Raw genomic sequence first — 17,207 nt, forward strand, 5'->3', positions numbered from 1 at the left:
ACTGAAAACTTATACATAAGTGACCGGCAAATCGAAACGCCTTTTTTACGTACTGAAATACGATATGACCATAATTATACGTATACAAATCAGGGAGTAGAACGAAATGTTCCCAACTATCCTTCCTGCAATAAGTCATAGGAGTCACTATTACTTCTTGAGCTACCGCGCAATACTAGAATAATTTTTGGATAATTATCGCCTGAGCAAGTTAGCAGTTCCAACGTCTACTTATTCATTGGTACCAAATGGAAAATGTTCAACACATTGTTCATCTAACCTAACTATTTATTTCCGAAAGAACCAGCGATAATCGGTAACGGAATAAAGTCATTGCCACAGGTTTTCAACGAGACTTTGGAAAAAATATTCCTGCGGCTAACGCATGTCTTAGAGACCTACAGAAACCTAGATGTAAGTAAAAAAAAGCAAAGGATAAAATCGAGTTCCTAGGTAATGAGGTAAACTGGTTATACTCGTATATGAAAACCTCCTTTTATTTAGTCGATCAAATAACACTTTCTAGAATTTAAATTGTTGTATGTGATTTTTTCATACAGACAAAAGGAGGCATTTTCGTTACAATCGACGTAATTCTATGGATATTAGTACTACTCTGAAGAGCTTAGAGCTAGAACTACTGTTATTTCGGCAAATGCTATTTAAGAGGACTGATAAGATTTATGACCAATGCACAAACCCTTTTTAATACTCACTCTCGAGCTCAGTGAGGTTTATTCGTAAAAGGAGAAGTTAGGACTATTTTTAAACGCGAATGCTTCGAAACATTTATTATTCCTGGAAAGTTTTGATACTGAAAAGCAGCGCAGCGAGAAGAAAACACTGAAACCACGGCAGGCTATATGCTAAGCTTCATGACTACATTTCTGAATTGTGATGGCTTTATTAAAAATAATAACGGTACAAAGTTCGTCAGTGTACATATGGTTCGGAATACAAATATATCTAGAAATTCGTATACATATTCACGAATATAAGTAGATATTAAAAGCGTAAGCCTATCGAAATCTTCGTAATATTTCAATAAATAAAACTGATATACTAAATATATGAAGTGTTCTGGTGTTAGAGAGGTTCGGACTCAGTTGAGGGCCTGTTGCACGTGTTGCAAGAAGCGAACTGGACGGAACCAAGGCAGGAAGATATGTGGCGATGTGCGCGGCGGCACCGGAGATACCTCCACACTTGGTTCGGTGACTTGTTGACTCTTCAGCCACGTATCGAACACCTCAACGAAGTCGTTACGAAAACGCTTGGGTATCAGTTCTAAATTGCTGCTTTGAAATGTGTTCTGCAAGAGATCGCTGCTATCACGCAGTCCGGCGCGTAAGTTTTCGCCAAATTCTGATTCCTGTATATTTCTGATGGTATTCTTTATTAGGTGTCCAACGCGTGGTATCGCAGTTTCCTCCGAGTTACGCGGCTCGTCATCCAACTCTTCACTCATCTCTTGCTGGGGTTTATGTCGCCGGAAAATGGGCGCTGGCCGTAACAAACGATTGGGATGATCGCTAAACCATGAATTGGGTTTCTCGGCTGCAGAGTCATCTTCATCGCGCTGCGTTTCGCGTTTCTTATTACCTCCAGCATCAACAGCCTTGCGTAGCGGCGCAGGACGCACTAAGGTATTCGCGAAATCACTAAACCAATCTAATTGATCCGTGGAGCGACGATTACGTGCTTCCATCGATCTCCTTGGTTTATCCTTCGCAGGTGTATATAGTTGATAAATAGCGATGGTGGAGCGCTTGGGTGGCGCGTGAGTCAACATGGCCGCAGCGCGCGCCTTATTCATTTCGTATTTCATGGCGGTACGTATGAAACGCTCGCTACTTGGTCCTTGTATGAGCACATCGAAAGGCAGGCTTTGTTTGCGCGCCTGTCTCTGCATTGCGGCAATGCACTCCCCCTCAGAGCGTGTGTTGACTTTTGTGCCGTTACGTCTGGCGCTATCTCCGCGATTGCTTAAACGCTTGTCATACTCACACAGACACTGCTCGCCGCAATAGAAACCCAGACAGCCGCATTGTTCGCACAAAGACTTGCAGCTGCTCTCCAGCTGCTCCTGCGCAGGACTCTTACCCCAATATTTCGCAAGTTTGGTGGATTTCTGTTCACGCGGCGCTGCTGTTGTGATGACAATCACCCAAACCAGCAGCAAGCCCAGCGTGTAAAGCCAAAAACAGCTGTTGGACATTGTCGCGACAGGTGACATATTACTAGAAACGACAAAAAATTAACCGTTATTCAAATTTCTCTTTTTTTTTAGTTTTTGTTGAACGCCCGAGCGTTTGCGTTGCACTCGACGGTTTTTTGTCTACTCAATGTTGCTGCAATGCAATTAATTGATTTTATATCGCGTTCACAATCGTTGTGTTTTGGCCAATTGCATGTTCGTCAATTATATTGTATTTTTCACGTTATGTGTACTCAATGTTTATGAATTTCGCAATTTTCATATTAATAAATATTATTGTTTATTTTCTGTTTTCGTGTTGTCTTCTCAATGCTGTCTGAACCGAACTAAGCGTTCTGCTTTGAATATGCTTTTGGCTTGGCTCGACGGAGTGTTGGAGAATTTGTCGATCCAGCAAGTTGATATATTTGTGGAATTCACATATTGTTGGCCTTAAGTTTAAATGGCTTAAGTCGATATAAGAAAAATTCGAAGTTATTAGTTCTTCATGATTTATTAAGCTATGAATGTTGTATGATGCCACTTGGAAAAAAGCTGTTAGCGAATAACAATGTTTGATAAGCAGTTGTACTCTAACACATTGCTCATTTGCCTGAACCGTTAATGTCCACTTCAATTTGTTTCAATATCTATTGCACTTTTTGTACAATGGTGTGCAGTTTATGCACCGTATTTAAGATAAGGTACTGTTTGAGACTTGGAGAACACCAGCAGTCCGCTAAATATTTTGGTTGGTCATAAATATTTTTTTTAAGCCAGAGAAATCCACATTCACAATACTTTTGTAAAAGTTACAAAATACTGTCTATCTAAAATATTGCAGAAAATGGTATACCCAAGCAAAAATCAGTGACAACATTCGAGCCACACTCGTTATTGACACTAACAAACTGTCTTACAAGGTGAAGATAGCGACAAAAATGCGATATTTTTCGTACAATTGTGTTCAAGATATATACATATATGTACATAAATGCATATTTAAGTATAAGGTACTTACACGTATGTAAAGAAACCAAACAAGATACATTGTCACGTTTCTGTGATTTTCAAAAAAAGTGCAAATATCTGAACACAACTTCCGAGAGGTTCTTAAAACAAAAATGCGTTAAGAAGTCTAGCACTTATAATACACATATTTCAACAAAAACACAATTAATTGTTCTTATATTTTATTCATAAAAAATAAGTTACAATAACAAATTGTAAATAAAACAAAAAAAGCAAAATTACTTGTTGTCGCTGGAGCTTTCTCATGTGCAATTTATATTTTTGTTATAATTGAACACTGAATGAGAAACACCAAAACAAAATGTGTTGAATTTTGTATGAATGTCACTTTTTCCCTCTTTAACGCCTCTTGCCCTTGCCCTTTTTGCCTCCAGCTGACTGTTGCGCTTGTACGTGCTGCTGATGATCACCAGATTTGCCTTGACGCGTTTTCAGTTGCGGTATTCTTGTTGAAACATAACGCATCACATCTTCGCGGGTGCCTAAATCGGGATTGCATGGCGTGCCATCGTCATTGCGCATTTGAACGCGTATGCGACCACGCATTTGTAGCTCCTTGAAGTGCAAATAAATAAGTATAGAGTTGTTTATTTACGTTAGTTAACAGTTAATTTATAGTTAATACCCTGCTGCGCTCCCTGGAGTACTGCTTGTTTTCCACAGCGACGCGCAAATTGGTCACCGATAGGACATCACGTATTTCCGCATAGGTTGGATTTTCAACGCAGATGTCTTTTGGTAGACGACGTCCTTCTTGACGTGTCTTTTTACTATTTATATATGCGGGATATATGCAAATCCAACTGGAATGTGAAAGCAATTCTATAGTCAGGTGAGTTTTGGCATGTGTAATATTAACAGTTGTTTACCGTTCAACATCAGTATGCTTTTTGTTCGGATGCCAGTTTGTACGTACGGGTTGCGACGCAGCCATTGTTTTGTTTTACTTTTAACTAAATTTTATTTCAATTTATTTAATTGTAATACAGAAATTCCAAATAATTTGCACTTTTCAACAAAAAATTGACAGCAAAACAACAAATGACAACAAATATATTTTGACACGTTGCATATACCAGTGCTGCCAGTACGAATATTTTATAATTAAAAAAAATGTGAATTGTGAAAATGCTAATTGTATTGCACTAATGTATTTTTTATCATTTGTTCACACTCCATATTTAAAATAAGATTATCTATTATATGTAATTGTAGTATTTTGATATGATTCTGATATATTGAACAGAAGTTAAATGTTGAAAAAGTATAATTTAAAGCCTTTAGATCACGGCAACTCTACTTTCCTGGCAACTGTCAAATTTTTACTAGTGACTCCCAAACTGTGTTTATTTACATCGCAAGTAATTTGCTTGTCAAAGAATCAGTTTTACTTCTTATATTTCTTTGCATTATTTTCTTCGGTCTACAATCTGTTCCAAGCAGACAAGTAGTGTCTGACAAGTCGATCAGTCGTGTGAAAATTAAGTGTTCTTAGCACTCGCTAAATCAGTGTACTTATTTAAGTTATTTCATTATTCATAAATGCCAGTCATGAATAACATGGAAGAATTGTGCTCTATACTCGCGAAAACGCGTGATCCATCAGCGCAAAAAGAACAAGATGAGGTGATACAATTAGTGTTCATTCATTAACTTTGACCTTTTACGCACCACTTTCGGATAACTTACATATATTATCCAAAGTGTGCGTTTGCGTAAATTTAAATCGCCTACGCTTACGTGTATCTTCCGCTTGTTTTTTTGTTATCTCCTATGCAGATTCTGTTGCAGCCATTCGCCTACATACAACAGATACCAGGCAAACAATTTCGCTCTGAATTGGCCTTGGCATTCAATCATTGGCTTAATATTCCGGCTGAGAAATTACACCAGATTGGCGAAATAGTGCAAATGCTGCACAATTCCAGTTTATTGTGAGTATATATGTGTATTTTTAATGCATGTGCAATGCTGAACTTTAGCATCCAAAACATACACTCTTACTAATTTAGTGTATGTGTAATATTCAAGCGTTTTGGTTAATAGCCTCACTAGTTGGCCCTAGCATCCTAACCCACTAAATTATAAGCATGTCATTGTTTACGCTGCAGGTGTGAGTGAGTGGTATCACCAATATGTGTGATTAGCGGCGCCGCAAAACTCATGTATATGTATGTGCATGTGTATAAAATATATATTTTTTGTGTATGTGCACAAATAATGATTTTTTGTTTAATATGTTGCTTATTTTTAGCTGCTATAATTTCCTTTGTTTATACGCTGCTTTTGAATTTGGCGGCTGGTAAATTCGTTTCACACTGCGTCTTCTAATTGTTTACATTACGTTTTGTGTGTGTTGTTTTCCATTTTGGTTGTATAAAATATGTGTGTTTATTATTTAAATTTAAATCCAAATTAATGAATTTCTAAGAAATCCTGCTGACTTTTCGGTGTTGAAAGATGCCGCGAATTTTTCATGCAGCGCACATACCAAGTTCAATTGTTTTATATTATAGGTAAGGTTGAAATGCTTAAAAGGAATTGTTTAACAGTAATTCTGGGAATTGTTGCCTGTTTGTTTGTTTGAATTGATGTATATGCATGCCTTTATTTGTCAATAATCAATTGACGCGAGTCTCGGGCATTTGTAGGAATCTGCCATGATTAATGCTTGCACACACATATATAAGTATTTATATATTATTGATACAAATTTATTATTCTTTATTTCTTTTTTTTTTTAATTTTATTGAGTATAAAAAAATAGTAGTTTTTTTTTTTAATATTTTCCAATGTATTTAAATTTATAAATATCTGATCTTGTAATACATATTATATGTATATATTCTTGATGGGTGTCGACACATATTTCCAATTATTCATTTATTTCTTCCGTACTCTAAATATTTTCCACAAAAATATCAATATTTGTCTGTAAAGCAATATGCAAATACACCAAATAAGAGTCATCGTTCTGAAAGTGCGACATTCGCAACTGGTTGAATGCATTTATTCATTATTCATACACAATATATGTACATACTTACATTGTATGTACTACTGCTCCTAGTAGGAACAATAAAAACGAAGTTGCGGAAGCTGTAACAAATAATTGTACACTCTGTATGTGTGTGTGTATGTATGTATATGCATATAGTTCAAATATATCTCCTCGTCAAACGGAATGAAGTATGTGTCTCATAGCAGTAGTGGCGACAACAATTAAAGCTATAAAGTATGATAGGCGTCTGCATATGTTTGTGTATGGCTTCAACATGTGGTTACTGAGCTTCATTGCTACAAAAATGCCATATGAATAATAAAGAAAAACTTGCTTCACCCACCAGCTGGTAACAAGCGGGCGCGTATATGTAAGATTTTAAAAATTCAATACAAAACATCAAACCCTGAAGGAAAATTGTAGGTAGTCCAGCTACAATATGCAATTGGAGTAGTTTAGAATTAATTTTTGTTAATGTAAAGCCGTAAAATAGAGCTTGGGGGCATAACGCAACATACTCTGGATTAGTGTTTTCGGTCTCGCATATGTGTAAATCTGCTTTGAGGATACTTTACGCTTCTGCAATAACTAATACTGTAATAAAAGTGCATCTAACGAGTAAGAATTCTGAAACTGAAAGCATTCAAGAGTTTCCAGAAGAGTTTGGTCTGTATAATCAGGGAAGGAAATGCTTTTCAATGTTAGCGGAAGATACAAGGCTTAGAATTCTCGGTTTGGATGACAGTTGATTTGCACTTTCTTCGCAACAGGGCTTAGGTGTTCGCTACAAGAACAACAACAGTACCTTTAATCAATAAATCAAGTTTCTGGAACGCGCTTACAATTTCCTTGTGGGTATGTGCGTACGATAAATAATATTGCATTGAAATGTACATGCATCTATCTCCCTTAATGACTTGTTGAGGCCTTACGCAACGCATTTCAATTTTAATTCTTTGTCTTCAGCCGGCTGAGCCCCCTTCGTCAATGATTTCATTGATCTGCCAGTTATGCTCACTTAATGAAATTCATATTTTGTTGTTATGTGCTGGCTATGTGGCATGCATTATTGTAGGTATGTACAATTTATGTTTGTATGTATGAATATATGTATGTATGTATTGTTTATTATTATATGAACGCTTCGGGATGTTGGGACGTTTGAATTATTCTATGCACTTTGGACAGGTTCCTTTTGATGACTTGTTTCGGCAGTTAAGGTATTATTAAGTATTATATGCTTGGCATATGAAAATTATTTTTGTGGAAAAAAAGTTATAGAAAAATAAAATAGTGATACTAACTTGCATTAGCCTCGTTTTATGCATGTTTGTATGTATTGGTCGTTTAATCATTCGGCGCCGTATAAGTTAAGATGATAAATATGATGACTAGTACTTTCTAGGGAACTTTATAAGCTTAATTTATTAACAGGGCGTATTTGACAACCTTCGCAGACAGTAAATTAACACGCTACGGTTTCTTTGTTGCAATTCTGTGTTTTTTTTTAATATTATGTATTTAATTTCACATTGTGTAAGGTTTTTGCTCTCTAGCAGAAGTGCATATGTAAAAGTATATTTATGTACAGTAAATACGCGGTAAATGGTACTTAACGTAATTTTAGACTTCGCTTGCGCTCAAAAAATAAGCAGAAATGCATATAATTTTCAGAAAAATTGTTCTGATTCACAAATCGAGGCCGCACAGTACTTGCTTGAGTACACATACACACATATTATTTCCTTAACGTTTAATTTCACAGAAAAATTCATCAATTGGCATTCATGTTCATGCACATTTCCATACGTATCTACATACATATGTACATACATGCATAGACATTTCTACAATGGCATGTAATACCCATTATAAGCAAAAAATCACATTCATTGGTGACAATTCAATTGCATAGCTTTTAAGTCAGCCTTTTTCTTGTGCAGCCCATCTTTATTTCTTTGCTCTATTGTTAAAAAATCTTTTCTCGCATTTATGACTCATCCATTGTTTGCCAGCCAAGTGAAAAGCGTACACACACACACACACACGCGTGTTCATATTTAGTTGTGCATTAGAATGCGATATGGGTGATGACCATGAAAAAATAAATTACGGTATATGATAATAAGTAATGTTTTCAAAATAACTGGAAAAGTTCTTGTTGTTCATTCGTTACTTTTTCAGGCGCCTAATTGTATGCAATGGTTCTTTTTTTTAATTTTTGTTGCTCTATAATTATTTTGGAATGCTTTTTGGGTGGTTAATTTGAAATAATTGCGAAAAAAGATGAAAACAATGAATATTTATTATACAAAACAATCTACGAAAGTATATTCCAAGATCGTATTAATTCTTAAAAAAAAATAAAATAAAATCTTTGAAAAAAAAATTAAATAATAAAATTCTTACGGAAAAATGGAATCAAAAATTATAATTTGTAAGAAAGAATTAAAATTTTATGAAAATATTAAAAAAATTAAAGAAAAAATAAAGAAAAAATTGACGAAAAAATTAAAAGCCACCAATCTACAAAAGTTTATTCCATGGTCGTATTGATTCTTCAAAAACTAGAATAAAATTTTAAAGAAAAATTTACAAAAGTTAAAAAAAATTAAAATTTTGTAGAAAAAATGTGTAAAGAAATATTAAAATTTAAAGGGAATAACTAAAATTAAAAATAATATAAATATTAAAAAAAAATTTAGAAAAAAATAAAGTTTCTAGAAAAAAAATTATTTGGACAAAAAAAACAAGAAAAAACTTTAACTTCGGTTACACCGAAGCTAAATACCCTTCACAGGTGCATTTCTGTTAGTAACTATGTGTTCAGTTTGTATTACAGCTATATACATATATGCTATAGCAATCCGATCTGAACAATTTCTTCGGAGATTACATTGTTGGCTTAAAAAATAATCTATACCAAATTTCGTGAATATATCTTGTCAAATGTGAAAGTTTTCCATACAAGAACTTGATTCCGATCGTTCAGTTTGTATGGCAGCTATATGTTATAGTGGTCCGATATCGGCAGTTCCGACAAATGAGCAGCTTCTTGAAGAGAAAATGACGTTTGCAAAATTTCAAAAGGATATCTTAAAAACTGAGGGACTAGTTCGTATATATACAAACAGACGGGCAGACGGACAGAGAGATATGGCTAAATCGACTCAACTGAACATACTGATCATTTATATACATATATACTTTATAGGGTCTCCGACGCTTCCTTCTGGGTGTTACAAACATCGTGACAAACTTAATATACCCTGTTCAGGGTATAATTAAAGAATTTATTAATCGATCTTTGGGTTATCACTAAATACACATTCCAAATTTTACTAAACACAAAAGTTTGTATTCTAAATATCCTTCCCATATATTCTAGCACATGAATATACATATCATATATCCAATCCTCACTGCAATCCAAACAAAAAATGTCCTTAATCCGGCTTAAAAGCTGTCTATTATCAATCTGTTTTTTCGCTTCTACCTTTCTACTAAGCCCGCTGAGCAAACAGCAAACAGCACACATATACACACACGCAAGCATCTTCTGTCTTATGCTCCGCCTGACTAACTGGCTGGCTTGTTAACCAGCTGTCACTGTCGCTACCGGCATTCGCACACAAGTGTTTGCCAGCTTCCAGAACATCTAATATTAGCTCATAGTAGTTTGCGAAGTGAATCGGCAATGTCTTTACAGCGACAATGCAGATGTGTGCAAGATGGCGGGCGGAAGTGTGTATGTGTTGCTGGTTGAGCAGGAAGCAATGATGCCTATAGACAGACCGACTATGCCAAAGAGTTCAAAGCAATATCTAAAGACATGTATGTACATACATATATACATATGTATAAGTATTGATGTATAAAATTTAAAAGAAAAACGAGTAGGGAAGGCTTAAGTTCTGGTGCAACCGAATATTTTATATTCAAGCAAGTTGGAAGAATGAAAGCATGGGAAATACCTTAAGGTGCAAAACATCAACCAAAGGATAAAAATCGGGATTTGAACTCCTCTTGTCATTCTGATCATTTATATGTATACATAATGAAAAATACCTTCGTTCACATAAAAATAGAGTTTCAACTGTTTTACTCGCCTAACTAGTTACCAATCCGTAAATGGTTACCTTGTAACTAGTGCACTCCTAAGTTAATACGGATTTTGATTCGTAGTCAAAAAGACAAAACAAAAGCACAAATCTTACAATAGCAAAAGTATGACGTTGTCGGCATGATGACAGCGTTGTTGTAACAAACACATACCTACACATATGCACAGATCCGCTGCAAGTGTGAATTTTAATTTTTTTTATTATTCTCATTCGCTTTGATAGTGCGCTTACAAAAACAACTTGACATTGAGTGAATGCAAATAAAGCAGGATAAAAATTGTTGAATCCTTAATGAAACACACACACACATACACATTGAAATATAGCCATCCTTAGCACTTTGTGTAATGGCTGGTGAGTGATATGGCTATTTAAATTTAAATGCATGTATATATGTATAGACATTCAGTTGGAAAACCTCATTACACTTTACGGCGCTGTGCAAATGCACCCATTTATATTTTGCTTTGTTTTATAAAAAATCTGCAACTTTCTTTTTTACTTTTAATTTTTTGTTTTTAGTATTTATTTGCCATTATTTCCGTGCACAATGCAGCAATGTGATTTATTTTAATTACTTAAGTAGCTGCTGCATTTCTTTTATGACACATTTCATTTGTCGCATTATTATGTCGGTATTTCAATTATCTTTGCTTTTTGCTGCCATGCACTGAACGAAATTGGCGCTTGTTTGTCAAATAAACGTCGAAAGTTTTATTTTTTGCATTTTTTGGCATGCTGTCAATTGTAATTAGTCACTATTATTGTTTTAGTTTGATTTTATGTATTTAGTATCACTAAATTAACATGTACACACTTTGCAAGCAAACTTGCACACACAAACCTAACCACACTTTTTGCGCGCTCTCCATTTTAAACCTCCCTGAGTAACCGAATTAACACACTCAAGCATTGAATGCCATTGAATGTTGTTCGTCACGCATATTTACTTAATTCTTACAGAATTGATGATATTGAAGACAATTCAATACTTCGCAGAGGTGTTCCCGTAGCGCATTCGATTTACGGAGTACCCAGCACCATCAATGCCGCGAATTATGTGCTCTTCCTGTCGCTACAAAAGGTGCAACAGTTGGGCCACCCAGAGGTATGCATTTTTTTACAGTTCTTTTTTCATTATTTAACTCTAAAGCAATCTCTCTTCGGCAGGCTACCAATGTCTACACGGAACAACTGCTGGAGCTGCATCGTGGTCAGGGCATGGAGATTTATTGGCGCGATAACTTCACTTGTCCATCCGAATCCGATTACAAGCTAATGACCATACGCAAGACAGGTGGTTTGTTCATGCTTGCCATACGTTTGATGCAACTGTTCAGCGAGAATAAGGAGGACTTCACCAAGCTGACCGCCATACTGGGCTTGTATTTTCAGATACGCGATGACTACTGCAATCTCAGCTTGAAGGAGGTAAAAAAATTGTTGCTTTTTATTAAATGCAATTATAATTTATTTTTGAAAATCTTTAGTATACGCAAAATAAAAGCTTCGCTGAGGACTTGACCGAGGGCAAATTCGGGTTTCCCGTTATACATGCTGTACGTTCGCAGAAACATGATAAGCAGGTTTTGCGTGAGTTCTTGCTCTATATTGAATTAAAAAAAATCGTACTTATAGTATACTTAATTTAATAGATATTCTGCGTCAACGCACTCAGGACATAGAAGTTAAGAAATACTGCATTGGTTTGCTCGAGAAGTTGGGTAGCTTTCAATATACGCGTGAAGTATTGGAATCGCTCGACACGGAAGCGAGAGCCGAGGTAATTGTATATTGAAAATTTTGTGATTAGATAAAAAAATTTAAGTTAATTGTGATACACATTTTACAGTATTATACATTTTATATTGTTTTACACTTTCTTCCACTTGTATTATTTACTGATTACCCTTACTACCACCTGCAGGTCGCACGTCTGGGCAGCAATCCCTACATGGATATGTTGCTGAATAAGTTGTTGTCTTGGAAATCCAATGAGAATCACACTAATCACCATGATTTGCCATCGCCGAGCAATCACAACAGCAATTAACAACCAAAGAGGCAAAAGAGGGAAACCTGAATTAACGCAACAGTTAATTCCACGCCCTCTTTTGCTGCTAAGAGCGAAATGAATCTGATCGAAGTTTTTTTGCAAAAACTTAATATTTTTTAAACTATTCAAAAAGCGCCTCTTTAAGCCTAAATTAAAACTTAATTTTAAATTATCATATTTACACCAACAAACACACGGAAAGCAAAAGCGTGGCGTAGGCGCATGCGATTCACAACTTCTGGTACACTCAAGCGCCTAAAATAGATTTGTAAACAAAACTAGTTATATATATACAAGCAGAGTTGTATTCTCGAGATAAACAAAACACACCGCACGGGCCATGTAAATAATAATATAGAAAATAAGCGGGCTTCAAAAAGAGTATCGTTGTTCGACATTATGTATTTCAATTTTTTGAATAATTTTTGAAATAACGGCATTTTGTGAATTCAACTATATTTTGTAGATGTTTAAGTTATAATTTGTTTTTGTATTTTGTTTACTATATTATGTAGTAGTATTAAGTTTTGAGTCCATTTACATAAAACATCTATTTTGCGCTGTTTATGAGAAAAAATTTGTGAACAAATTTTGAATATGCAATTTGTGAAGGCATTTCGATTCTACATAACATACACATATATTGTTGTAATGCGTGTTAAATTTTTACTAATACTTGTTAAAACCATATTGATTGTAAGCAAAATAATTCCAATTCTCTTTAAGTACTCGCGTGTGTACTTAAGATTCTAAATCGATGTATTTAACTTGAATTAAGCAATGTTTTATTAAAATTTAAGAACAAAGTTATTAAAATGAAAAAGTAAAAAGAAATCACTAATTGACTTAAAATTCGCACGTTTAAAAATATATTGTTATCGTAATAACCATAAAACAAATGCATACTTAAGTACACATACACAATCACATGCACGCAATATAGTGATTATGTTTGAGGCTTGCAAAATATCGGTTTAGGTTAAATTAAGTTCATAACAAATTCATTTAACTGATTTCACTGTTAAAGTATTATAAATAATGCACACTGTATTATTCATAATTTTTGTTTGATTTCTAGTTTGTGTAGGCCTCAGATCACTGATCACACACACAGCAGCACTCACATACAAGTAAAGACTTGCAGAAATGTTTGTAAAGCATTAACAAATATTTTAAATAACAAAAGTAATTTATATGTATTCGCAATATTATATATATATACATATATATACATTTATAACTGGACGCACGGCTGGAGAATGTTAACTTTTTTCAAATGAAATGCACGGCAGTTTATTGCACATTGCACCACCTAAAGTATATAAGTATACATACATATACATATATTAATTATTACATAAATAAATATATTTTTATTCATATAAGTATTAAATACTTGCTACAGAGAGAATTTATGAAATTTATGGAGTAATGCCTATTGTAAGCAAAGAAAATAATTATGAGATTGAAAGTAATAAAATTAAAACTGATAGAAAAAATAAAAATATATGCATATTTCATTTATAAATATAAGATTGAGAGCGGAGTGCAAGTTTATCAGAAATTTTAACCCATACTAAACACTACCAGGTCTTGAAAAAATATTTTTTACAAGCGTTTTTCGAACTTTACCCCACTTTTCGCGTTAAGTCTTATATTCGTTTATTAAGCGTATACCGAAAATCAGTTTATGTTTTCAATGCATTCTGTATTGTTATTTGAATCATTTAATTACATTTTGTATACATCACTAACTATAAGTTTACATGCAGTACAAATATTTTTTAGTAAACATTTATAAATTTTATATTATATCTCACAAGTAATTATTCATAACTATATATTTACGTACTTCACATATTATATATGCGTATATCTACATTATATATTATTTATATTTACTATGTTATGTTTACTGAAATTATTTATTAATTTTTTTATTAGTATTTCATTTAAATAATATATACTCAACTTAGACAATAATTTAAAGCATATTTATTTTACATTTACTACTAACCAACAAATATAAAAAATGTTTTTATTTATATTAAATTTTTTTTTTAATTAATTTTTAATATTTGAAATATTATAATATTTTGAAATTATGCGACTAACTTTCTCACATTAAGCACATGTATCAAACATTATATGTAATTTTTTACATATTTTTATAGTCCAACTTTGCTTTATAAGCATTCATACGTATATATGTATGTTTTATTATTTAATTTACATATAAATAAAAAATAGCGCAGCAGAGCACATATTGTAAATATATAAACACTTTGTACACAAAGAGCCCAACATTTAATAACTGCAACTATTTGAAATATTGCCACAACAAAAACAATTTGTTTACGGATATATACGCAAATTTTCTTTAATTTGTGTTACCGTTGTATGCTTGTTTTTAGCTATCTATAGCATTTATTTGTATATGTATGTTTAATTTAAGAAATATGCATATACACAGAGTCTAGGAAAATTAGCAAGTTTTGTTTTTATAATTTTAAATTCGTTTTTTAATACCAAACATATTCGCACATACATAAACATTACTTGTATATTTTGTAGTTGTAAAATATTTAAGTGCACATACTCAGCATATATTTCTGTAAATTCAAGTTTTTTATCTTCATGTAGCAGTTAAACATTTTTGGATATAAACATTGTATAGTATACACTTTTAATTTGTTATTTGTGGCATATCAAATATCCAATATATGTATATTAGAATTGTATTAATTTTTATTGCATGTATAATACAGTTCAAGTTTTAGTTTCAATTAGAAGTTTAATTTTTATAAGCAACTCGTATACATCTGTTTATTCAATAATATTTAATTACGTATATATGTGGCTGTATAAATTTATATTTTATTTTTATTTATCTACTATACGTAGATGTCTATTTGTCTGGAAAAATTCGGTTGCTTCTATTTTTAACCAAATTGCCGTTCTCATTCAATTTAGAAGTCAACTAAATATTTATTTATATTTTTGGCTACTGTCCACTTGAATTGTCCGAAATAATTTATAGTGAAAAAATAACATTTTAATATTTTGAAGAATATTTGGTAGAAAATGCAATGAAATGTAAGTATGCAAGATTTGTAAAACAATAATTTCACAAGATTATTGCTCAGACGCAACCCAATCGCCTGGCTTATTGCTCATCGAAATAAGTCTTAGCAAATAACCTATAAATGTTCTGCCAATGAGACTTACCTTGATCTGGAATATAATACTTGAATTTGCATTTTCTCTTGCTTATTAGATTTAGCTGATTTTTTCACACATAAAAAATTTAGACCGGCAGAACCTTTTTATACAATTTCACATTTATAACCTCATATTATTTGCGCTGCAGCGGCGTATAGCGCACTTCACTTTTGCAGATTTCTTCTGACAAGAAATAAACACTTAAAAAACATAGCCTGATAAGAACTTTTGCTTATTTTCGAAGCACAAGACTTTTTACTACATAATTACACTTGAAATAACTTAATCAACACAATATTTAATACGAAATTCACAATTTTGAACTGCAATTACGAATTAGAGCGAAAACTGTTGAAGTAGCGCGAACGGAAACTAACGGAGGCGGTTGGACGGCGTTTGAAGTTTGCTGAGTGCAGGGTGTACATGCGTTTCAGTTATTTTAATATGAATAACTATTTGGACCAGCTCGCTTAATTTTTTTATTTAATAAAATTATTTAATTAAAATTAACAATTAAATTAATTAAATTTATAATTAAAAAAAGTTGTTTTACTTTAATTATTCCAGTTTTAGCTGTAAGCAGAGATTTGCTTATGTACATATCGCTCATTTGCTGCAAGACCGGCATAATTCAAAAAACGTGATTTTTGAGTTAATGCTGCAGAATTGTTCGTTATATCATACTTCATGTTGAGTGAAAAATTCATATGAATACCTCTTATATGCTCCGCTTGAGAAGAGGTGTAAGGTTGGAGTCACCGTGTAAGGTTGTAGTAAGTTGAAAACTTTAAACGCGTTTTCTGGCGAATCGATTTTTTGACTTATGCCGGTCTTGCAGCAAATGAGCGATATGTATATGTGCATTTAAAATTTTTAAACTAATATGCAATAAAATTCAATTAATTTCTTGAGCAATCTTAAACGTTTTCTGATAACTAATGATGTCTGTAAAATAGTTGCGCTTTTGGAAAATTATATTTAATTTTTCAATTTCTACAACAGCATGCTAACGTTAGCCAAAAATTAATCTCTCAAAATTCTCGCCACCCTGTGTTTATTCAGCAACGCCCGGCAAAGCTTCCGCTAGCTGTCAGTTTCCGTCTCGGGTGTGTAAAATTACAACATTTCGAAGCAGTGAAAGTAAAAATGGAATTTATTCCAAAATTTTAAGCAGAAATCAATAATGTTGTTCATTTATCAAAAGTTGTGCGCATTTTGAATCGTGTGGTAATTAAAATTTATTGCCGGCAGTGTCTCTTATTGCTTAATTTTGTGAATATAAAAGTGAGTGTATTTGATTGTATGTGCAACGCAGGCGAATGTGCTAGAAAGTGTCTGATAATTCTTAAATTGTGTGTTGAGCTGAGGCGCAGTGCTTACATTTTGCATACTTCAAGTGCAAATGCTTCGCAAAAGTTGAGGAGGTAAGTCACGATATTGAAGAACAAAAACCAAAAATCAAGAATCTCATTTTATACATATATGTGTATGTACATAACGACTATGGCCATATTTATGTATGTGTGTTCATTTATACATATATTGTCTGTTTTCGCTTTTCGCTTGGCTTTGCAG

The 17,207-nt window shown here is 33.2% G+C and overlaps 3 protein-coding genes across 4 annotated transcripts; 1 reads left to right on the plus strand and 2 right to left on the minus strand.

Annotated features, from left to right (window-relative positions):
• Window positions 1-872: 872 nt before the first annotated feature.
• LOC105231384 (uncharacterized) lies at window positions 873-2,719 on the minus strand. The gene has a single exon (XM_011212666.4). The coding sequence runs from the start codon at window positions 2,234-2,236 to the stop codon at window positions 1,103-1,105; it is 1,134 nt and encodes a 377-aa protein (XP_011210968.2). The 5' UTR covers window positions 2,237-2,719; the 3' UTR covers window positions 873-1,102.
• A 654-nt stretch (window positions 2,720-3,373) lies between these two features.
• On the minus strand, window positions 3,374-4,281 carry LOC105231385 (signal recognition particle 19 kDa protein). The gene is made up of 3 exons (XM_011212667.4): window positions 4,099-4,281; window positions 3,855-4,032; window positions 3,374-3,784 (listed from the first exon to the last, which is right to left on the minus strand). Exons 1-3 carry the CDS (start codon window positions 4,161-4,163, stop codon window positions 3,569-3,571), a joined length of 459 nt encoding a protein of 152 aa, XP_011210969.2. The 5' UTR covers window positions 4,164-4,281; the 3' UTR covers window positions 3,374-3,568.
• A 296-nt stretch (window positions 4,282-4,577) lies between these two features.
• LOC105231386 (terpene synthase) lies at window positions 4,578-13,915 on the plus strand. 2 transcript variants are annotated; one of them, XM_011212669.4, is made up of 7 exons: window positions 4,578-4,855; window positions 5,009-5,163; window positions 11,318-11,462; window positions 11,525-11,785; window positions 11,845-11,947; window positions 12,010-12,137; window positions 12,282-13,915. In XM_011212669.4, exons 1-7 carry the CDS (start codon window positions 4,772-4,774, stop codon window positions 12,405-12,407), a joined length of 1,002 nt encoding a protein of 333 aa, XP_011210971.2. In that variant the 5' UTR covers window positions 4,578-4,771; the 3' UTR covers window positions 12,408-13,915. The 2 variants fall into 2 exon arrangements, with proteins under 2 accessions (XP_011210971.2, XP_011210972.2); XM_011212670.4 differs by having other exon boundaries at window positions 4,602-4,855; window positions 11,354-11,462.
• The last annotated feature ends 3,292 nt before the right edge of the window (window positions 13,916-17,207 follow it).

Source organism: Bactrocera dorsalis, chromosome 5, assembly GCF_023373825.1.
Source record: "Bactrocera dorsalis isolate Fly_Bdor chromosome 5, ASM2337382v1, whole genome shotgun sequence".
NCBI lineage: Eukaryota > Metazoa > Arthropoda > Insecta > Diptera > Tephritidae > Bactrocera > Bactrocera dorsalis.

What these genes read in the sequence shown, in the direction of transcription:
- LOC105231386 (XM_011212669.4), top strand. Translation starts at nt 4,772, where the DNA reads ATGCCAGTCATGAATAACATGGAAGAATTGTGCTCTATACTCGCGAAA. An exon ending in CGCAAAAAGAACAAGATGAG is followed by an intron (nt 4,856 to 5,008) that starts GTGATACAATTA and finishes TCTCCTATGCAG; the next exon opens with ATTCTGTTGCAGCCATTCGC. An exon ending in ACATGATAAGCAGGTTTTGC is followed by an intron (nt 11,948 to 12,009) that starts GTGAGTTCTTGC and finishes TTAATTTAATAG; the next exon opens with ATATTCTGCGTCAACGCACT.
- LOC105231384 (XM_011212666.4), bottom strand. Translation starts at nt 2,236, where the DNA reads ATGTCACCTGTCGCGACAATGTCCAACAGCTGTTTTTGGCTTTACACG.
- LOC105231385 (XM_011212667.4), bottom strand. Translation starts at nt 4,163, where the DNA reads ATGGCTGCGTCGCAACCCGTACGTACAAACTGGCATCCGAACAAAAAG. An exon ending in AAGCATACTGATGTTGAACG is followed by an intron (nt 4,033 to 4,098) that starts GTAAACAACTGT and finishes TTCACATTCCAG; the next exon opens with TTGGATTTGCATATATCCCG. An exon ending in ACTCCAGGGAGCGCAGCAGG is followed by an intron (nt 3,785 to 3,854) that starts GTATTAACTATA and finishes TTGCACTTCAAG; the next exon opens with GAGCTACAAATGCGTGGTCG.